Genomic DNA, 24,000 nt, shown 5'->3' on the forward strand with positions numbered 1-24,000 from the left:
AGCACCATGACAGAGTGTTCCAAAAAAAGAAAATATAAAATATACGTCACCCCAGACTACACTAAAGTGTACCCCTACCTAATAGGGGTCAAAAATAATGACAGTGTTGCTTGCTGCACTGTTTGCAACAGTGACTCTTCTATTGCCCATGGTGGGTTAAGACTGTAAAAGACATGTTGAGGTGAGTTTAACAGGTGTCATTCGTTCATTAGCATAGCTAACGTTATTTAAACTAGCTAGCTAGCTGCTAAGGAGCTACTCTATTGCAACCATCCCATGTCCCGCAAATTGATGGTGCTACCTCCCTGAAATGAGTTTTTACAGGGTGGGATGTCTGCATCTGTCTTCCACAACATGCACCACTGGCAACCCTTGGAGGAGTCTGCTGAACTCCCTCTACACAAATTATTTTGATTTGTTAATTAAATTATCTTTAGCTGCATGGATTAGATAAAAATGGATGGCTACATGGGAGGGAAGGTTTAGGTTGATACTAGGATAGGTTAAGAGGCCGGCAGAACATCGTGGGCAGAAAGGCCTGTAATGTGCTATACTGGATAGATCAATTGTTAAATGTGCAGCTAGTAGCAGGCTGACACCATGGACAAGTCTACCCTATTTGCCAGTCACCAGGGAGGTCATGTGACCGGTCTTCCTCAAACTTGTGATATCAAGACTAATGGCATACACCAATGAGCTGTCTTTCAACTTCCAGCTGGCTCATAATTAGCTCATTTTTGTAACTGAAATAATTACATAATTTAAATGAGAAATTGCTGCTTTAAATTTAAATCGGCAAAGGGAGTAAATCGTGCGGGAGACTGATAATATTTGAGAATACTCTGCAAAGCACCAATATAGAATTCTTGGTTGGGTTATGTTAATAAGTTTTAATTCTGCAGGATTATATTTTCAAATTAACAAAATCATTATTATATAATTTTAAAAGGGCAACTAGAAGGCAGTCAGTTTTAGTATACGTGCAATGTTAGAAGTAGAAAATCCCTATGCTAGTTTAATTTATAGTTAATGCTCCTTTTCCACATTGTCAATTTTATTCATCTTTTTGATGTACAATAAGCTGAAAATATATTTAAACTTTATTCTTCTCAGATAATTAGTCTCATCAGAATAATAATTTAAAATTAATATCTTCAAAGAAAATGGAAATTCTATTTATAATATTAACTATTTAGTATATTAATATTGGATTTCTGATTTGAATCTTTTTCATCATACTTCTTTCATGTAGTTAGTGTTTTCTGAGATATGGTTTTCTGACTCAGGCAGAGTACCATCTCATAATCTGCTAGGATAGCTTACAGCCCAATGGATTGAACACTGAATTTTCCAGCTTCGGGTGACCCACACTCCCTGTGGTTCTTTTCCATTCCTTCTGTCTACCTCGGTTCCCTCTCCTTTTTGCTCACCATTTCCATCCCTCTCCTTCATGTCACCCCCCCCAAAAAAAACTGACTCCAACTGCCCATTACTCCCCTCGACATCGGATTCAACCTATCTTCTAGTTATTACTGAAACCATCAGACACAGGAGCAGAATTAGGCTATTTGGCACATTGAGTCTACTCCGCCATTCAATCGTGGCTGATCCTTTTTTTTTCTCCTCCTCAACCCCAGTTCCCGACTTCTGCCTGTAACCTTTGATGCCATGCCCAATCAAGAACCTATCAATCTCTGCCTTAAATGCACCCAACGACCTGGCCTCCACACCTGCACATGGCAACAAATTCCACAAATTCACCACCCTTTGACTAAAGAAATTTCTCCACATCTCTGTTTTAAATGGACACCCCTCTATCCTGAGGCTGTGGCCTCTTGTCCTGGACTCCCCCATCATGGGAAACATCCTATTCTATCTATGCCTTTCAACATTCGAAAGGTTTCAATGAGATCCACCCTTCATCCTTCTAAATTCCAGCGAGTACAGACAAAGAGCCATCAAATGTTTCTTGTATGATAGCCCTTTCATTCCCGGAATCATCCTTGTGAACCTCCTCTGAACCCTCTCCAAGGTCAGCACATCTTTTCTTAGATAAGGAGCCCAAAACTGTTCAAACTACTCAAGGTGAGTCCTCACCAGTGCCTTTTAAAGCCTCAGCACTACATCCCCGCTCTAGTATTCAAGATCTCTTGAAGTGGATGCTAACATTGTATATGCGTTCCTCACCGCAACTCTACCTGCAAGTTAACTTTTAAGGTGTTCTGCACAAGGACTCCCAAGTCCCTTTGCATCTCAGATTTTTGGATTTGCTTCACGTGTATTTCTTCTACCAAAGTGCATGACCATGCATTTTCCAACATTGTACTTCATTTGCACTTTCTTGCCCATTCTCCAAACCTGTCTAAGACCTTCTGCATCTAGCTGTTTCCTCACATTACCTGCCCCTCCACCAATCTTCATATCATCTGCAAACTTGGCAACAAAGCCACCTATTCCATCATCTAAATCATTGATATACAGCATAAAAAGAAGTGGTCCCAACACTGACCCCTGTGGAACACCAGTAGTCACTGGCAGACAACCAGTAAAGGATCCTTCTAGTCCCACTCACTGCCTCCTACCATTCAGCCAATGCTCTAACCATGCCAGTAACTTTCCCGTAATACCATTGGCTCTTAACTTGATAAACAGCCTCATGTGGCACCTTGTCAAAGGCCTTCTGAAAGTCCAAATATACAACTTCCACTGCATCCCCTTTATCTATCCTACGTGTAATCTCCTAAAATAATTCCAACAGATTTGTCAGGCAAGATTTTCCCTTAAGGAAACCATGCTGACTTTGTCCTATCTTGTCCTGTGTCACCAAGTACTCCATCACCTCATCCTTAACAATTGACTCTAACATCTTCCCAACCACTGAGGTCAAGCTAACTGGTCCATAATTTCCTTTCCGCTGCCCTCCTCCTTTCTTAAAGAGTGGAGTGGAGTGGAGTGGAGTGGAGTAATTTTTCTGTCCTCTGGCACCGTGCCTGTGGCTCCATCAGAAGAAAGATGTGATGTAGGATCGAAAGATATTGAATCCTTGAGGGTTGAGTTAGAAACTGCAAGGGTAAAAGGACCTTGATGGCAGTAATATAAAGGCCTCCCAACAGTAGCTGGGATGTGGACCACAGATTACAACAGGAAACAGAAAAGGTGTGCAACCTGTCGCTTTTGAACAGGTATTACCTCCTCCAGAAGAGTTCCAATGATCTAAGAACCTGAAGCCCTGCCCCCTGCCCCCTGCACCAGCTTCTCAGCCATGCACTTATCTGCCAAACCATCCTTTCTCTACCCTTACTGGTGCATGACAAAGGCAGCAATCCAGAAATTAGTACCCTGGAGATCCTGCTTCTCAACTCTCTTCTACTGCACTTGTATCTTTCTTCTCCACACTCTTCCAAATCAGCCCCCACAGCAACAACTCCTCTCCCCCCACACACACACACATCTGTGAGTCCTGAAACGGGGTCTCAACCTAAAACATCAATACATCCCTTTTGCTTTCACCTCCACAGGTGCTGCTTAACCCACTGAGTTTTTCCAGCAGTTTAATTTATTTAAACACTTGCAATCTCTTGTGCTTCCAGGTTCCTTACATATCTGGTCTTGTATCCTGCCCTACAGTTCTGCCTTCAACATAATTGTCCTTATAACAGGTAATAAATTCTGAAGCATATTTTTGATCTTGGTGTCATCTGCATTCGGTAAATTATTCACATAAAACAAAAGCTAAGAACCCCAACTAGTAACTCTTGTAGTTACAATTATCCATTCTATTTGGTGCATTAGTAGATACCAAAAACTCAGTAGACTCTACTTTGATTTTTTTGTTAAAGTTTTCTCCTTGTTTTTCTGCCTTCACACAACTTTGCACCCTGAACTCCCATGATAACCTACTGTTAACAGCCACTTTCCTTACTTTCTTTACCAGTAAAGATAACCGCCAAAAGCAATGTGTTGTACAGGATCACCTGTGGAGACTGCAACAAGAGCTACGTCGGCCAGGCAGGATGATGACTCTCAACTCGTTTACAGGAGCACAAACAAGCAGTATGGAGACATGATTCACTTTCGCTGATCTTGGTACATGAAGACCAAGAAGGACACCACTTTAACCGGGACACCGCAGAGGCTCTGGCGCAGGTGACACAAAGCAGGCATGAGAATATTTAGAAGCAATATTTCTCATCTGATAACTCCGTAAACAAACATATCGAAATAGATGCCATTTACGGAGCCATAAGAGCCAATGAAACACGAGCCAATAGAATTCAAAAGTCACCTGAAAGGGTAGTCAGTCAGGACCGAGCCATGCAAATGGGGGGGGCGCTATATAAACACGAGCAGTCCCAGAGGAAACACCAACAACTGTGTGCTGAGGATGTCGCCTGAAATGGTGATGAAATGTCTGCAAGCTAATTGGTAAGCTCGGCAAACACCGCAACATCAAATGTTCCTTACTGTCACTTTCAAAGTCACAAGATTATCTCTGACCTTTTGTGTTTGGAGCAGTTCTGAGGATTTCAGATCTAACTGAACAGTTTTTGGTCTGTCTTGCTGTATTTTGCTTGACTATTTTGGGCTGACAATATTAAATCAATGGGTGCTGTTCTATCTTCTAATTGACTTTTGGAGATTTGAAACTGCAACTCAAATTTAGCTTGCTTCATATCATTCAACAATCCTGTGTATGTCAAGAGTCTTGTAGACATTAAGCTTTTCCCCAGAACTTGAAGAATTTCAACTTGTCTAGCTTTTTTTTAAGCATATCCAAACCAACTGAGACTGTTGTTCAAGCTTTGTTTCATACTGCAGTGATGTAGCTTTTGTCCTGAAACTTCCAGGAACCAGCTATCATATGGTTGAACTCAATCGACTATTCCCCTGAACACCCTGCCACTGAGGTTTGAAAATTTGGCAAGTTACCATCCAAGTGATAAATTACTGATAATGAACTGTCATCTCCTGGACTTGGAGCATTTTATTCTTCTGCAATATCTCACCCTGGTGTAATTCTCTGACCAGCTTATCTTATTAAATTGTAGGTCTGTTTCTCAGTTTCATGGTTGCCTCTGTTGTGTTCAGTAATTGGCATTTCCTGTCCTAGTATTTTATTGCCTTCGAGTTGCAGCACCTACTTAACCTATTGGGCTACAACAAAATAAACATGTGCTCATTCTTTAACCAATTGACACGTGGAAAGTCAGCAATGTAAATTCCCTCAGTATGCACTTTATTTCCTTGATATTATTCACTCTGGAGATAACACATTCCAGTCATCGACATGCAGCTTAGTTGCCTTGTATATTTTTCTTTGTCATTCATTATGAAGCAGCACCTACTGTACATACTTCAGCCAAACCGCTGTTTTACCTCCTCATATTTAACTGCTTACCTTACAGCCCAAGCTTTACTTTCTTCATTAGAAGGAGCATTACGGAATTTCACCTGTAACAGTGTTGGTGCATCACTACTCTCTTGTCCTGGGTTATAGTTTTGTTGCATAAGTAGTTGCATATTAGAGAGTAAGCTACCATTTATATAACTTTTGTTCAATCTGCAGATTGTATCCTTAACCAGATTGTACCTATCAAAGACTGCTTGGCACCACACCATAAAACATAGGAGCAAATTAAACCATTTAACCCATTAAGTCTGCTCTGCCATTCCAACATGCCAGATTTATTAATCCTCTCAGCCCTATTCTTCTCCCTTCTCCCCATAACCTTTGACACCCTGACTAATCAAGAACCTATAAAACTCCTCTTTAAAAATATCCAATGACTTGGCCTCCACAGCCGTCTGTGGCAATGAATTCCATAGATTCTATACCCTCCGACTAAAGAAATTCCTCCTCATCTCTGTTCTAAATGGGCATCCTGTATTCTAAAGCTGTGCCTTCTGGTCTGAGGAACCTCCCCACCCCCCACTATAGGAAACATCTTCTCTAAATCCACTCTTCCTAGACCTTTCAATATTTGATAGGTTTCAGTGAGATTCACCCTTCCCCATTCTTCATAGCTCCAGTGAGTACAGGCCCAGAACCATCAAACACTCCTCATACATTAACCAACACACATCGAAGTTGCTGGTGAATGCAGCAGGCCAGGCAGCATCTCTAGGAAGAGGTACAGTCGACGTTTCAGGCCGAGACCCTTCGTCAGGACTATCTGAAAGAGCTCAGATCTCTTACTAGTTCTTCTTTCAGTTAGTCCTGATGAAAGGTCTCGGCCCGAAACATCGACTGTACCTCTTCCTAGAGATGCTGCCTTGCCTGCTGCGTTCACCAGCAACTTTGATGTGTGTTGCTTGAATTTTCAGCATCTGCAGAATTCCCTGTGTGTGCGTCATACATTAACCCTTTCATTCCCAGAATCATTCACCTTTGGGTTCTGCTTCGGTACAGTTGAGGCATTCTAGTATGAGTGACTCCCTACTGCTCAATGCTATGATCTTTTAAAAATAATTCCTTAATCTGATAGACTTGACCAAGTCTATTCCCATGATTGCTGGTGCATACTGCAAACCCATAACAATGATGAGCAACTAGTCCATGTGTATCTTCTAATGTTTCTTTAACTAAGTTCCAGTAATGAGGAAGGACAAGGATGGCAAGGTTGAGGAAACTAAAGTTGAACAGGACCCTTGAAGAATGTAAACAATTCAGAAAAGAACTGAAGAAAGGAAGGGAATCAGCAGAACCAAGAGCAAGAAGAAGTCCTTGGCAAGTAAGATTAAGGAGGATCTCAGACATTCTATACATATTTTGAACAAGAGGATACCTAGGCGATAGGGTAGAACCACTCAGGGATAAAGGAGGGAATATGTACTTGGAGACTAAGGATGCAGGTGAGATCCTAAATGAGTACTTTACATTGGTTTTCACTGTAGAGAAGGACCAGGAGAATTGTGAGATTGATATGAAGCATGATAATATGTTAGGATATTAGAGATAAAGTGGATTAGGACATCTTACCGAACTTTAAGGTGGATAAATCCCTAGAGCCTGTTGGGATATATACAAGTTATTGAGAGGGGCAAGAGGTGAGATTGTTAAGGCCTTGGCCAAGATCTTTGTGTCGTTAGCCACTGGTGAAGTCCAAGAAGACTGGTGAGTAGCTAAGGTTGTTCCATTATTCAAAGAAGGAAATAGAACAATCCTGGGAACTACAGACTGACAAGTCTCACACCGGAGGTGGGAATCTAATGGAGAAAATTTATAGGGATAGTATTTATCGGCATTTGGAGAAGTGTGGCCTATTAGGCATGGTCAGCATGGATTTGTGTGGGGCAGGTTCTCTCTTACATATTTGATTGAGTGTTTTGAGGAAGTGATTGCTAGACCAGAGGATGCTGCCTACATAGATTTAGTAAGGTATTTTAAAACATTCACCTGGCAGATTAAGATAATGAAATCCAGAATTGGCTTGCCCAGAGAAGACAGAGGATAGTGGTTAATGGAACTTATTCTGGTTGGGGGTGCTTGATAAGTGGTATTCCACAGGGATCCTTACTGGCATCTCTGCAGCCTGTGATATACATGACTTGGATGAAAAAAGAGCTCCTTTCTTTCAGTTAGTCCTGTTGAAGGGTCTCGGCCCGAAATGTCGACTGTACCTCTTCCTAGAGATGCTGCCTGGCCTGCTGCGTTCACCAGCAATTTTTATGTGTGTTGCTTGAAATTCCAGCATCTGCAGATTTCCTCGTGTTTGTGATTATCCATGCTGTGAATGTGCATTCAAACTGAAAGACATACAAACAAGGTACCTGAGTTATAGGGATAGATTGAATAGATTAGAACTTTATTCCCTGAAATATAGGAGAATAAGAGGAGACTTGATAGAGGTATACAAGATGATAAAGGGTATAAATAGAGTAAATGCAAGCAAGCTTTTTCCCACTGAGGCTGAGTGAGATCATAGGCCAATCAAGAAAGGTGAAATATTTAAGAGGAACATGAGGGAGAATTTTTTCACAGAGGGTAGTGAGAATGTGGAACGATTCTGAGCTTTGATTTTACGGTTTGTCCAAATGTCATCATTTACTCTCGGAATTATTTCATATTCTTTTTGCCTCTTTATCTGGGTTATTAGTTCCTGGCTGTAGTCACTTTGTAACCTCATGTCTGTAGTCTTTACTAAAATTATATTGATGTTGAGAGAAGGACCAAATGTTTCCAGAGTGCTTTTTTAGTACTAGTAATTGTTACTAAATGATATTATTGTAAATAGTATTGAATCCATGAATATCAAAAATAAGCGGATGCTGGAATAAAAAGAAATGTGACCTAAGTGACTTTGACTGTGGAATGTTGCTGGTGCCATATGGGGTAGTTGGAGTATCTCAGAAACTGCTGGTCTCCTGGGATTTTCATATGCAACATTCTCTTGAGTTTACAGAGAATGCTGTGGCAAACAAAATAAATCCAGTGAGCAGCAGTTCTGTGGGCAAAAATGCATTGTTAATGAGAGAAGTCAGAGGAGGATGGCCAGAGTTGTTCAAGCTGACAAGGATACTATAGTAGCTCAAATAGACAATAAACAATAGGTGCAGGAGTAGGCCATTCAGCCCTTCGAGCCAGCACCACCATTCACTGTGATCATGGCTGATCATCCACAATCAGTATCCAGTTCCTGCCTTATCCCCATAACCTTTGATTCCGCTATCTTTAAGAGCTCTATCCATCTCTTTCTTGAAAGCATCCAGAGACTTGGCCTCCACAGCCTTCTGGGACAGAGCATTCCATATATCCACCACTCTCCGGGTGAAAAAGTTTTTCCTCAACTCGGTTCTAAATGGCCTACCCCTTATTCTTAAACTGTGGCCTCTGGTTCTGGACTCACCCATCAGCAGGAACATGCTTCCTGCCTCCAGCGTGTCCAATCCCTTAATCTTATATGTTTCAATAAGATCCCCTCTCAGCCTTCTAAATTCCAGAGTATACAAGCCCAGTCGCTCCAATCTTTCAACATATGACAGTCCCGCCATCCCGGGAATTAACCTTGTGAACCTACGCTGTACTCCCTCAATAGCAAGAATGTCCTTCCTCAAATTTGGAGACCAAAACTGCACACAGTACTCCAGGTGTGGTCTCACCAGGGCCCTGTACAGCTGCAGAAGGACCTCTTTGCTCTTATACTCAATTCTCCTTGTTATGAAGGCCAGCATGCCATTAGCTTTCTTCACTGCCTGCTGTACTTGCATGCTTGCTTTCAGTGACTGATGTACAAGAATACCTAGATCTCGTTGTGCTTCCCCTTTTCCTAACTTGACTCCATTTAGATAATAATCTGCCTTCCCGTTCTTACCACCAAAGTGGATAACCTCACATTTATCCACATTAAACTGCATCTGCCATGCATCTGCCCACTCACCCAGCCTGTCCAAGTCACCCTGCATTCTCATAACATCCTCCTCACATTTCACACTGCCACCCAGCTTTGTATCATCGGCAAATTTGCTAATGTTACTTTTAATTCCCTCATCAAAATCATAAATCTATATTGTAAACAGCTGCAGTCCCAGCACTGAACGCTGCGGTACCCCACTGGTCACCGCCTGCCATTCTGAAAGGGACCCGTTAATCGCTACTCTTTGTTTTCTGTACACATTATAAGTACACATTACAACAGTGGTGTGCAGAAGAGCATCTCAGAATGCACAACATGTTGAATCTTGAAGTGGATGGGCTGTAGCAGCAGAAGACCAAGAACATACACTCGATGACCACTTTATTAGGAACAGGAGGCACCTAAAAAAGTCCTGCTGTGGTCTAACTAAGATCCCATAAAATTGTAGCAAGTTATCCTGGTATGCAAATCCTTTTGCAATAAAGGCCAATATAGTATTTACATTTCTAACTCTAAGTTAGCTTTTTGTAACTTGTGAATAAGGATATGCAGGTATCACTAAACACCAGAATTTCCTGCCCTCATCATTTCTAATTTAACCAAGGCAACTAAACTTAACGTCCTTCCACATTGTTCTTCATCTGCTTGTTGTTGCCCACTCACTAAGCTTGTGTATAACCCCTGGCAACCTCTTTGTATCCTCATCACTAATCACAGTCACATTTAATTTTTGTCATCAGCTAACTTGGAAATGTTACATTCAACCCCTTAGCCAAATCATTGATGTAGCTTGTGAAGCTGAGGCCCAAGCATAAGTCTATGCTGGTCACCGCTACCAACTTGAGAAGGACCAGTGTATTCCTACTCTTTATTTTCGATTTGTTAACCAACTAATAATTCACCACATATGTTATCCACATTCCATTGGTATAACCTTTTTCACCAACTTACTCTGTGGGCCCTTATCGAAAACCTAGAAATCCCACTATACCACATTCACTGGTTCCTTTTCATTTATTTACATATTGAGATATGGTGCAGGGTAGACCCTTCAAGCCGCACTGACCAGCAACACCTGATATAACCCTAGCCTAATTACGGGACAATTACAATGACCAATCAACCTATTAACTGGTATGTCTTTGGACTGTGGGAGGAAACCAGGGCACCCGGAGGAAACAGGGAGAACATGCAAACTCCTTATAGGTAACTGCTAGTTTAAAAACTGCAAGGCAAGAACTCCAATAGGTTAGTCAAACATGATTTCCCTTTGATTAATGATATGCTTAATTATAATATTTCAAGGTGATTTGATATCACACCCGCTATAATAGATTTCGGCCTTTTCCAACTTCTGATGTCAAGCCCTCACTTTTCTCACCGATGAGCACATGAAATTTCTGCCTGGGATACCTGTAGTAGATGCATACAACCTAGATGTTGCATTTGTCTCCGGTTTACCTGAAATACTGAGAGATGTTCTCACTTACCAAGTGATGCCCATACGTTGGGCCCAAGAAATTTGCAATAATATTTTTTCCAGCAGTCTCCAGAAATAGAGTGGAAATTAGAAAATATAATATGACTGAGATTCATGAGCGTGGTGTAACGTTCTTTTTATTCTTAATTTCTGAAGTCATTCAAATTACAAGCATGAATTGGAGAATTCATGAACTGGAGGAAGAAGCTTCAGTCTGCCATAAGTTCTACAGCTGCAATAGTTTAATGTGAAGAAAATACGGATCTTACAACTTTTTAAGTAGTTGTTTTCCATTTTATAACAGTGCTTCTGAAACTCTGCATCTTTCCTGACCTTTTACAGATCTCTGTGAACATCAGAAACAAGAGTGATAAAAATGCAAGAGAAACCAAACATCCGGATAATAGAATGGGAGGACCTGGACAAGAGAAAGTTCTTCTCTGTTGGCATATTCATGACTCTGTCAATCCGCCTTGCAGTTTATCCTGTCATACTGATTAGAACAAGACTTCAGGTCCAAAGAGGTTGGATTCACTACAACGGCACTTTTGATGCATTCAGTAAAATTTTAAAATCTGAGGGTATACAAGGACTTTACAGGGGGTTTCTTGTGAATGCATCTGGCCTAATCACAGGCCAAAGTTATATTATAACTTACGAACTAGTACGCATGTATGTATCGGAGTATAACAACAATAATACAGTTAAGTCGTTTATAGCAGGAGGATCAGCATCACTTGTGGCACAGAGCTTTATAGTACCCTTTGATGTCATTTCTCAGCACTTGATGATCATGGGCCAGAAAGGCTACAGGAGTCGATTACAACTCTCCCAAATGACAGGAGGTATCAGCCAAAGCTTTGGCCAAGCAAAGAAGGTTATTATTCATATTTTTAGGATTGATGGCCCAAGAGGATTTTACAGAGGATATTTGGCTGCCTTGTTGACGTATGTTCCTAACAGTGCAGTATGGTGGCCTTCTTATCTCTTCTTTGCAGGCACGTAACATTACAGTTATTCTCTTTGTCATTATGAGTTCACATTATAAACCTTTTATTAATGGTAGTGGAATCAAGTAACTTTGAAATAAGTGGATGTTTAACTGCTGCATACAATCACCATTCTTGGAGCTGAGGAGCCTATTCAGTCTTCAAATCCATGGCCATTTGAAAGCCTTGATTAATTCTGTTTTCGATACTATTAAAAGTATAAGTTCCTGATTTTGCAGTTCCACATCATTACCACTCTGTGTAGCCAGAAAGGTTTCCCTCACATCTTCCAGGTATTTTATACCTATAACTTCAAATATATGTTCTCTGATCCTTAACCAAATTCTAATGGAGACATTTACTCTGTCTAAATGAATCTTGACCTATTCACCTCTGTTAAATTTCCTTTAAATGTTTTCTCCAAGGAGAACAGCCCCATATTTTTATCACCTATAATCTTGTAGCTGAAAATCCATCATTCTTGGAATCATTCATGTGAATCTTATCTGTACTCTCTCGAAGATCTTCACATCCTTTTTGAAGCATAGAAGCTAGAATCCTATTGTGGCCTAACCGCTATTGTATTAACATTCAGCAAAACCTTTCTCTTTTATATTTTGTAATTCATTTGTAAAGCACTTAATCTCATATAATCAACTAATCTTATTGACATGGAGACACAAGCAATTGCAAATATCGGAAATCTATAACAATAAACAAAAAGCTGGAGGAATTTAGTGAGTCAGGTGGCTTCTACAGAGGGAAATGAATAATCGATGTTTCAGGTCGAGACCCAAAATGTCAACTGTCTATTTCTCTCCATGGCCCTCTGTTCTTAGATACCCTTTAGAGCTGTGTCATTTTCTCAGTATTGTTCTTGCTGACAAAATGTATTATTTTATTCTTTGTACTAAATTTCATCAGCTACTTGTCAGTTTATTCTATCTTTATCCTTTCGGATTTTTACCATTTTTTCATTATTTGCCACGTATTTTCTGACATTTAAATTTTTTTTATCCCACACACCATAAGAAAACATCAGTAAATATCAAAAATAAAAATAGCCCAAACAGTGATTTTTTTTTTGGGAACTTCACTCTCTTAAAACCTCTCACAAGGGATGTCAACTCTTTCCTTACAATTATTGAATAGTCTGTTTTCTATGCTGCCACTGACCCTGTTTACTTTTAGGGTTTCAATTTTGCTAACCGGCCTTTTACGTAGGACTTTGCCAAACACCTGTAAATCTTTCTAGGCCACTGGACTAATATTCCAGGGGTCTGGACTAAAAATTCAGAGACCCAAGTTCAAATCCCATTATTGTAGCTGTGAATTAAAATTGATGGATAACCTGGAATTTGGAAAAGCAACAATTTAAATTAGTAGTGACAACTACAGAAACTGCAGGGTTGTTGGATCACTCTTCTGGCCCATAAATGTCAACAGGCCCACCTCATGGTTGACTCAGTGGCCTAGCAATCCACCCAATTGTGCTATAGTCACTACAGCCAAATAGATTCACAGAATGGTTACAGTTTTGATTAAGACTATTTGGACTACCAATCTGTATTGGCTTTAGAAGAACAATCCATCTCATCCCATTTTATGTTTGCTTTTCAAAGCCCTGAAAAAATATTTTCTTTCAGATACTTCGCCATCTCCCAGTACAAATAGAGAAATCAGATGGACCACCAAAGTCACATCCAGACTAATCAAACTTTAAAGTCTTGGTATTGGTGTTTAAACTGGGAGAGCTCTCCCACAGACCAGTTAAACAAGAATCAAAAACAGAATCATACCTTACTGACAATGTGCCAGACTTCTCCATCATAGTGGAAGAGAGGAAGGAGGGCGTGGCCCTTGGAAATATCAACTTTCATTCCAAGCTCTATGAAGTCTCATTATACCAGACCAAACTTTGCCAAAGAAACCTCCTCCTAATTGCCACCTACTATTCTCCTTCAGCTGATGCAATGGTGTTCCTTCATGTTGAATATCCCCTGGAAGAAGCACTGTGAGTATCAAGGGGACAGAATTTTCTCTGTGAGGGGATTTCAATATCCACCAGCAAGAATGGGTTGGTATACCAATTCTGACTGAGCTGAATATCACTGTGCTGAAGGAAGGTATCCCCAGCCTACAAATACTAAAGACAATTCTAAACTCCAGCAGACACAAATCTAGCCTGTCCAGCCTACATTGATGAAATATCCATCCATTCCAGGGACACAGGTTGGTTGAGGGTTCAAAAGATCATATGTCCTTGGGCTTGGATAAGGTTTGGATTATAAATGGCAGATTGGGTTAGGGTTGATTTTAATACAATACTAACCAGATCAATAGGGTAAGCGGTTGTTCATTTAACAAAGCGATGAGGAAGGTTTTCTGTTTTTGCAGCATATGAATCTTTGGAATTTTCTGTCTCAACTATTAAGGATGTTGAATAAAGTATATTCATAGCTGAGATTTTTTGTACTGTAGGGAAATTGAGAATTAGAAATGGAGTTGAGGCCAAAGTTTGAATTAGTGTGGTGCAGCTCAAAAGCCTATCATACTTACTTCTGTGCTACAGAATTCCACATACACCCATATCCAAATATGTACACTAACTGTGGATTATAATAGTGTACAAAAATCCATAACCTTGTGAAGAAATAATCCTACCCCCATCTCTAGATATAACTGCTCCATCAAAAAGATAATGAAGTACATAAGTAACATAATAATGATGTACAGTCAGACTAGGTAACCATTACTTTGTAAAACAACTGATGATGAAACAATTTATCAGTCGACAAATCTCACGTGTTTGCAAGATTGGTAAAAGTATATAGGTGAGGAAAAATCTTGTTGAATGAATTTACCACCAAATACATCTCTACCCTTACCCCCACCCCCCAATCTCTGCTTTCTAGAGGGATTGCTTCCTCCATGATTTCCTTTTCCATTCATGCTTTCCAACTAATCTCTCTCCTGGCACCTATCCCTGAAAGCAACCAAAGTACTACTCCTGCCCATTCACCTCCTCCCTCACCCTCATTCAGGCCCTAAACAGTCCTTCTAAGTGAGGCAATACTTCACCTGTGAATCTGTTGGGGTTGTCTATTGTAGCTGGTGCTCTACATTGGTGAGACCTGTTGTAAATGGAGGGGAGGGCCGCTTTGTTGAGCACTTCCACTCCATTTGCCAAAAGTGGAATTTCCTGGTGGCTAACCATTGTAATTCCTATTCCCATTCCTGTTCTGACATGTCAGTCCATGGCCCCCTCTTTTGCCACGATGAGGGTACTCTGGATGGAGAAGCAACACCTCAAATTCCATCTGGGTAGCCTCCAACTTGATAGCATGAATGTTAATTTCTCGTTCCCGTAATTTTTTTCCCTCCCCCTTCCCTCTTCTTCTATTCCCCTCTGTGGCCTTTTACCTTTTCTCACCTGCCAATCACCTCCTGGTGCCCCTCCTTTTTCCCTTTCTGCCATGGTTCCCTCTGCTCGCCTATCAGATTCCTTCCTCTCCAGCCCTTCACCTTTCCCACCCACCCAGCTTCACCTACCACCTTCCTCTCCCCCCACCATTTTATTCTGGCTTCTTCCCCCTTCCTTTCCAGTCCTGAAGAAGATTCTCCACCCAAAATGTCAACTGTTTATTCATTTCTATTCATGCCGCCTGACTTGCTGAGTTCCTCCTGCATTTTGTGTGTGTTGAGTGAATTTACACCCTATATTTCTGTCTATAATACAGAGCAACTTTCAAAATGGGCTCCTAGTGAATGCCCTCATCTGGTCCTTCAAGGAATGGCAGGACCGATGGCAGCAGTCACAGCGTCTGCACTCACCAACCCAATGGATGTGATCAGAGCTAGGGTTCAGGTGAGGGTTCCCTTTCTAAAAGAAGTTAATGCTTAACTTGCAGATATCATCACATTTAATGTCCATTCCAGATGTACTAAGTAATCTCTTTGACCCATTACCGTCCATAAACTGGTGGTGCTGCCGGTTTAAGGTACCAGGACTTTTACTCTGCAATTTAAGTCCAAGTCAAGGAGGTGAGACTTCAAAGAGAACTTGGAGATGAGAGCATTCCTATGTGTCTGGTCTCTCTGTCATTCTAGGTGGCCAAGAGTTCAGTGGAGTTTGGCAAGTTATTATACGGTATTGTGTAGATTTTATAGCTCATCAATGATTTTGTTTCATGTTCTGAATCATCTTTAATTGAAATGCCCTTCATAGTTATTAGCTTGCTGGGACTGATTGCTCGTTCATCCTTTGACCCATAATATGACTAAACCAAGCCTACAAAAAATGTTAGATAAAACAACGCTAGCAAAGTGAAAACAGGTACTCTGTTATCTTAAGGTTCAGAGGATAATACTTCTATATATTTCTGAGTCACCAGTCTAGCATGACATGAGTGAGAGAACGCCAGGCAGTTTAGCTGTTTATCAGTTTTAAAAATTCCTTCAAATAGTCTCCCTACTGTAGCGGCAGCATATTCAGTTAACACTTTCAATGCACCTTGTTTATTGCTATGGTACTCTGCTATCAAACAGATATCTTTAGTATGTTCTTGTGAGACAAATTTGGGAAAAGGTTATTTGTATTCGTTTTGCAGGATGTGGGTACTATTATTCTATTATTATTATTAATAAGGTACTATTATTCATTCCAGAATTTAGACCTGTGATGATAAAAGGTGATCTAGTTCCAAATAGGAATGAGTGTGGGAGCTTAGAAGGGACCTATTGATGGTGGTGCCATGTGTTTACTGCCCTTTGCCATGGTGGTGGTGGTCACAGGTTTTAAAGGTGCTGTTGAAGCTGCCTAGGATAATAACTGCAGCATTTTTATGGCTGATGCACGCTATGACTTAGTGAAGTAGGGATTAAGTATTTAGGATGGCTTGCCATTCGAGTGGGTTGTTTTGTCCAGATGATGTTAAGCTTCTTGAGTATAGCTGGAGCTACACACATTCAAACATATAAAGAGTATTCCATCACACTATTGAACTGTGTCTTGTAGATGGGGGAAAGGTCTTTGGCTCCCTTGGGACTTCCAGCCTCTTGCTCTTGCAACCATGTATATCTGTAGTTGAACCACTTGTGGTTTCAGTCAGTGGTGACCCCCGAGAAGTTGATGATGTTGGACTTGCTGACGGTAATGCTGTTGTACTGTGCATCGAGGGTAAGTAACTCAATTCGCTTTCTATTGGAGGCATCTACTTTCTGGTACTTGTGTGACATGAATGCTCCTTCCCACTTATCAGCCTATATCTGAAATTTGATACGATGAATCTGGCGGGTGCTGTTTAGTTTTGTTTTGCAAGTTGTGAGCAGTCAGATAACATGCTGGGGTCAGACTGTTCAAAAGAGGGCCGTTGATAGAGAGGCTGAAGTTTTCTGTGATAAGAATTCATAGGGCACTGCTCTCAGGAACTTCTGAAGTGACATTCTGAATCTGAGATGAAGGGTCTCGACCCAAAGCATCAACTGTCCACTTCCCTCCATAGACCTGACCTGCTGAGCCCCTCCAATTTTTTGTGCAATGCACTAACTATTCCAGGATGGTCCACATCTGGAAAGAATAGATAAATAGGAAAAGGAGTTGGCGAGATACTCTTAATAAGAAAGGAGATCTGGTATTAGTACAGTTTTTGTTTTTTATCACTTGTAGTGATACAGTGAAAACCTTCAGTCTGCACGCCATCCAGGAAGATGATGCCATACGTACAGTAACTACATCAACATAGTAGATAGAAAGCAGAATACAGAATGTAAAATATAGTGTTGCTGCTACAAAGAAACTGCAGTACAGGTAAACAATAAAGTGCAAGTGCCATGAGTGGGTATACTGAGAGATCAAAAATTCACCTGTAGTCCATTCAAGAGTCTGATAACAGTGGAATAGAAGCTGTTCTTGTGTTTGGTGGTACGTGCTTTCAGGCTTTTGTAGCTGATATAGGCTTGATGCAAAACTAGAATAAATTTAGATTAAGCTAAGAGATAGAAAATGGCAAGAAACAGTGAAGGGAGCTATTCATAGATCAAAAACATTGTTGCAATAATAGAGCATCACATAAACCAGGAAATTAGAGGAGTGTTTCTGACAGAGAAAAGGCAGTAACATTAGGAGAATTTAACTTAAATATAGACTAGACGATTCAAATTTTCCTAGATATGATGGAAGACGAATTCGTAAATTATAAAATAGATCCTTTATTAAATCAACATTTGAGAAACCAACCAGGGACAAAGCTATTTTGGATGTCATTTTGATAACCTTGTTACGGTGTCTGTGGGAAGGAATGAACATATGATAAAATTTGATATCAAGTTTGTAAATGAAGTAATGTAAAATTGGGATATTAAATCTAAACAAGGAAAACATGAAAACATGGAGAGTGCTAAAAAAAATCTTTAAGGCACAATATTCCAGCAGCAATTAGTTAGTATCTGTTATAGAGTCATAGAGCACTATAGCACAGGAAAAAGTTTTCGGGCCCATCTAGTCCATGTCAAACTATTATTCTGCCTAGTCCTAATGACCTGCAGCTGGAACATAGACCTCCACACCCCTCCCATCCATGTACTTATTCAAACTTCTCTTAAAAGTTGAAATCAATCTCTCATCCACCCCTTCCACTGGCAGCTGTTCCACATTCTGAATGAAGAAATTCCCCTCATATTTCATAAGATCATAAGACCCAATGTGCTACCTTCTCCCTGTATCCCTTCATGTCCTGACCAAACAAAATCTATCAACCTCTGCCTTAAATATACATACAGACTTGGCCTCTACAGCTGATTGTGGCAACAAATTCCACAGATTCACCACTCTCTGGCTAATGAAATTCCTCCACATCTCCATTCTAAAAGGATGCCCCTCTATTCTGAGGCTGTGTCCTCTGGCCTTAGACTCTCACACCATAGGAAACATTTTCTCTACATCGACTATCAAGACCTTTCACCATCAATTGGTTTCTATGAGGTCACACCTCATTCTTCTGAGTTCCAGTGAATACAGGCCCTGAGCCATTAAATGCTCTTCATATGACAAGCCGTTCAAACCTGGAATCTTTTTCGTAAACCTTCTCCAATTTTAACACATCCTTCCTAAGATAAGGGCTCAAAACTCCTCCCCAAGCAAGGCCTCACCAGTGCCTTTTAAGCCTCAATATTATATCCTTACTTTTATATTCTAGTCCTCTTGAAATGAATGCTAACATTGTATTTCAGCACCGCAGGCTCAACCTGCAAGTTAACCTTTATGGAATCCTGCACAAGGACTCCCAAGTCCCATTGCATCTCAGTTTTTTTTTGTATTTTCTCTCTGCTTAGAAAATAGTAAATCCTTTCATTTTTTCTACCAAAGTGCATGGCCATACACTTTCTGACATTGTATTCCATCTGCCATTTCTTTGCCTATTCTCCTCATCTGTCTAGGTTCTTCTGTAGCTTCTCTACTTCTTCAAAACTACCTGCCCCTCTACCTATCTTTGTATTGACTGCACACCTTGCAACAAAGCCATTAATGCCACCATGCAAATCATTAACATTTAACGTAAAAAGAATCAGTCCTAACACAGACCCCCTGTGAAACACTACTAGTCACTGGCAGCCAACCAGAAAAGGCTCCCTTGATTCCCACTCTTTGCCGCTTGCTAGTCAGCCACTGTTTTATCCATGCTAGAATCTTCTCTTTCATACCATGGGCTTGTAGGTTGTTAACCAACCTCATGTGTGGCACCTTGTCAAAGGCCTTCTGAAAATCCAAATACACGGCGTCAACCGATTCTCCTTTGTCTATCCTGCTTGCTATTTCTTCAAAGAATTCCAACAGATATGTCAGGCAAGATTTTCCCTCGAGGTTCCCTGGCCTGTTATCATGTGCCTCCAAATACACTGGAAACCATATTTTACAGACCCACCTTTAAACATTTCACCTTTCACCCTTAACCTATGACATTTACCTTATCTACAACCCTCATAATTTTGTACATCTTCATCAAATCTCCCTTCATTCTCCTACACTCCAGGGAATAAAGTCCTAACCATTATGGATCTATATTCCCAGACCCCTCTATTGTACCATACCGCTCTATTCCACCATACCTCTCAGTGCTCTACCATTCATTGTGTAAGTCATACCCTGGTTTGTCCTCTCAAAGTGCAATACCTCATACTTGTCTGCCTAAAATTAAATCTGCTTTTTTTCAGCCTATTTTGCTAGCTAGTTCAAACTCCACTGCAAGCTTTGATGGCCTTCCTTGCTGTCTACTATGCCCCTAATCTTGGTGTTATCCATAAATTTGCTGATCCAGTTTATCACATTATCATCTAGATCATCGATATAGAGATTAGTAACAATGACCCAGCACTGATCCCTGTGGCCCACCACAAGCTTCCAATCAGAGAGACATCCATTTACCAGCACTTTCTGACTTCTCCTGTGAAGACAATGTTGAATGCAATTTATGATCTCATCCTGAATGACAAAGCAAATTAAACTTTTTGATCAGCCTCCCATGCAGGACCTTGTCAGAGACCTTGCTGGCATCCATGAAGACAACAATACTTCATCAACTTTTCTGGTATCCTCAAATAACTCATACTTGTCTGCCTAAAATTAAATCTGCTGAACGAGGGAGGAGAAGATGGCAGCGCGTGGCCTCTCCGGTGATGAATATCTGTTATCTGTCAAGTAGGGGACCGTGCACAATTCTGATTTGATGGAGACAGATGTGAGAGCACGGAGGAACATCTGGAAAAACTTCTGAAGTGCCCGCTTCGCTGCCGCTGCTACTGTGTGGTAACCGGAATCTCCAGAGCTGAAGGCCCCGAAATCCTCGGCTTTGCGTGTTTCAGCGGCCGGGGCAAAGTCAAAGGCGCTCGGGAGGCTGAATCAGAGATGCTGGTCGGAAGCTCGAAGTTTTCGGACGGATGGACTCAGTGTCGGCTGTGGTCAGCTGCTTCCAAGGCATCAGCAAGTTGAGGGTGCCTGGAGGTTTATGGCATGGAGTTTCTCCCTTTTGCTGCCTGCTATCGGGGACTCGGGAGTCGATCAACTTGGGACTTTGAGACTATTTTTACCGTGCCCATGGTTTGTTCTTCATCAAATTATGGTATTGCTTTGCACTGCTGTAAATGTACGTTACAATTATGTGGTTTTGTCAGTGTTAGTCTTTGGTTTGTCCTGTTTTCTGTGATATCACTCCGGAGAAACATTGTATCATTTCTTAATGTATGTATGCATTTCTAAATGACAATAAAAAGACTGAGTTTTCTCATAATCTAAAAAACTCTATGAGATTGGTTAGACATGCCCTACCACACGCAAAGCCATGTTGACTATCTCTAATCGGTCCCTATCGAAATACATACTGTATATATCCAGTCTCTTAGAATACTTTCCAATAACTTACACACTACTGACATCAGCCTCACCAGCCTATAATTTCCTGGCTTAGCCTTAGAGCCTCTCTTAAACAATGGAACACATTAGCTAACCTCCAATCCTCCAGCACCTTGCCCATGGCTCAAATTGAGCTGCTTGTTTTGGTCGTCCTGCAACCAAGTCTCATAAATGGCTACAATGTCATAATTCCACATGCTCATCTGCCTTACCTAGAATACTCATTGCATTGAAATAAACACAAGTCAGAACGTTATTCCCACAATTCTCAACCTTTTGATTCCTGTTTTTATATGTTGGCTTAACAACATTTTTCCTTTGTCTTTGAGGAAGAAGACAAAACTTAGTTTTCTCTATGTCATTGCAAAGATGTTCTTATCCAAATTTGAAGAATAGAATAGTATATATTTGATGTTGAGTGGGAAAGAAGGTATTGATGAGGCACCCAATCAATTGGAAATGTACTGGAATTTCTCAATCTTTATAATTTACTGAGACTCATTTAATGTTTTCTCTTTCAGTTGGAGGGCAGATCCTCGATAATTGAAACTTTCAGTCAGGTTCTGAGAGAAGAGGGTGCATGGGGTTTTACCAAGGGGCTGTCTGCTCGCATCCTATCTGCAGCTCCAACAGCTCTCGTCCTCGTCATTGGTTATGAAACATTGAAGAAGATCAGTCTACGGCAAGAATTAATGGCAACTAGACACTGGTAGACAATGTATACCAGTATTTCATTGGAATGAACTGCACAAAAATCCATTGTGTTTTTCCTACAATGTGCAAAACTTTGACTATTTTATATACACTTTCATTGTATTGAAGTACTAAACTTCAGCAATGGAGCTCAACAGGATCGCTATACCTGTGTAGATTTACATACATTCAGATATTTCATATGCTTAATTTCAAAAGTGGTGCTTAATGTATACAAAAGCAGGATATCAAAGCATTATGAATGTTTTGTTCTGCTAATGGTGAATTGCTAGATCAGCTTCAGTTTTTCACCTTCAAAAGTTGGGATGAGTTTGAAAAAAAAAGTTCTTTAACTAAAGGCTACAGCATTAATATTTATTAATCTATTATTTAGTGAATTTAAAAAGTTTAATGCTACCTCATGCAAGCATTCGGTTTGTTAAATTCCTTTACATGTTGCCCTGCCAGTGTATTAGTGTAAATCTGTAATTCTGTGTTCACATGTGAACTAAGTGAATAAATAATATCAGAAAAATTTCAAACCTGGAGTTCTTGTTTTGTAATAGCTACTCGGGTTTGGTCTCACCTTTTAGTTCATGTGACTGTTTAATGAGGTGAAAATGGAAAGTAAATGTACTTCTCGAGCATGACACTGCTGATTTTTCTTTCAACAAAGTTAGCGTATTCTACACATTAAAACATCCACACTACGCCGGATAATTTTGAAAACGCCGGTTTCGAGTAAGAACGACAGGCGTCCACACTAAGCGTTTTTTAAAATATCTCCGTCCACATTAGGAGGAGATCCGCCTAAATATCCGCCTACTGGGCATACACAGGACACACAGAAAACAAGCGAAGAGGAAACGGTATACTTAGTGCGCGTTTGTCCAGTTACAGAGTAGAAAAACTTTAAAGGAATTGCTCTTGGCTCTCGCGCAGGAGGACTTAAAACTTTTAAAAAAACAAATACTGGAGCGTATGGAGGCAACCAACAGGGAGTTCACAGACAGTATGACCCAGCTGACGACGAACATTGAAAAACTGACTAACTCTGTTGCATTAATAAAGCACCTTGTTAAATGTATAAAACGCCTGCATCAGCGTTACCTTGTATTTCCATACAATGTTACATTAGGCTGTTACACATCTATTGTCAGAGAAGTACTTGCATAAATAGGTAAACCACCTTCATACAAGCAAGGACAGAAAACAGGGCAACGTGAGTATACTTATTTATTCAGTAAACTATGGGTCAAAGTATTTGGTGAGTACATTTCTAACCTTTCTGGCTTCAGTCTCGTTGCCGTCTGTTTTGAAATTGTTAGGTGGTGGCGTTCAAGAAAACAACGAACATCTGTTCCGGCACGTCATGACAGCGTTTTTAAATAGTCAAAAAAGCTCACTTTACAATTTAACTCTCACGCCGTTCACACCGACTGCGCGTTATAACAGCTTGCGCAGTACCAAGCAGAAGCAGAAAAAGCATTGGTGTTGTGGTGTTGTCATGACAGCGTTTTTAAATCTCTCCGGTTACCCCGTGCACACTACAACGGATATGAGGCGTTTTCAGATTTATTCACTCTGGAGACCGTTTCTGAAAATCTCCGTTTTCGGGGGCTGAAAACGCCGTTTCAGTGCGGACAGAAGGTCAAAACGAAGAGAAAAAGCTTCGTTTTCAAAATTATCCGGCGTAGTGTGGACGTACCCCATTTGCACTTCATTAATTGATTAATAATGGATATTGAAACAAAGGGTGCATAAATTTCATAAAGGTACTGGTACTGGAAAGCTCAGATAGCAGGGGATAATTAGATCAGAAAACAGAATATAATTCAGTTCCCATTTTAAAATGAGCTATTTTGTCATTAAATTCTGCTATCAACTAGCTAATGTGTTGTCAATAGCCACTTGATGGTAGTATAATTATAACTAGCACATTGAGAAATCCATACAATTAATCTACAAATACATGCATGTCTTCACGAAATTATCACATTTTGCTATCATCACGAAGATTAGATGTGGAATAGTTAAAGTCTGTCCCGAACCTTGTGGCCCATCAGGCCGGTGCTCATG

At 40.5% G+C, this 24,000-nt stretch overlaps 1 protein-coding gene across 1 annotated transcript; it reads left to right on the forward strand.

Annotated features, from left to right (window-relative positions):
* The first annotated feature begins 4,010 nt into the window (after positions 1-4,010).
* On the forward strand, positions 4,011-22,273 carry LOC134358232 (solute carrier family 25 member 44-like). The gene is made up of 4 exons (XM_063070246.1): positions 4,011-4,146; positions 11,176-11,831; positions 15,563-15,690; positions 21,750-22,273. The coding sequence occupies exons 2-4, from the start codon at positions 11,210-11,212 to the stop codon at positions 21,939-21,941; spliced, it is 942 nt and encodes a 313-aa protein (XP_062926316.1). The 5' UTR covers positions 4,011-4,146; positions 11,176-11,209; the 3' UTR covers positions 21,942-22,273.
* The last annotated feature ends 1,727 nt before the right edge of the window (positions 22,274-24,000 follow it).

The sequence above is a fragment of the Mobula hypostoma genome, chromosome 18 (assembly GCF_963921235.1).
Source record: "Mobula hypostoma chromosome 18, sMobHyp1.1, whole genome shotgun sequence".
NCBI lineage: Eukaryota > Metazoa > Chordata > Chondrichthyes > Myliobatiformes > Myliobatidae > Mobula > Mobula hypostoma.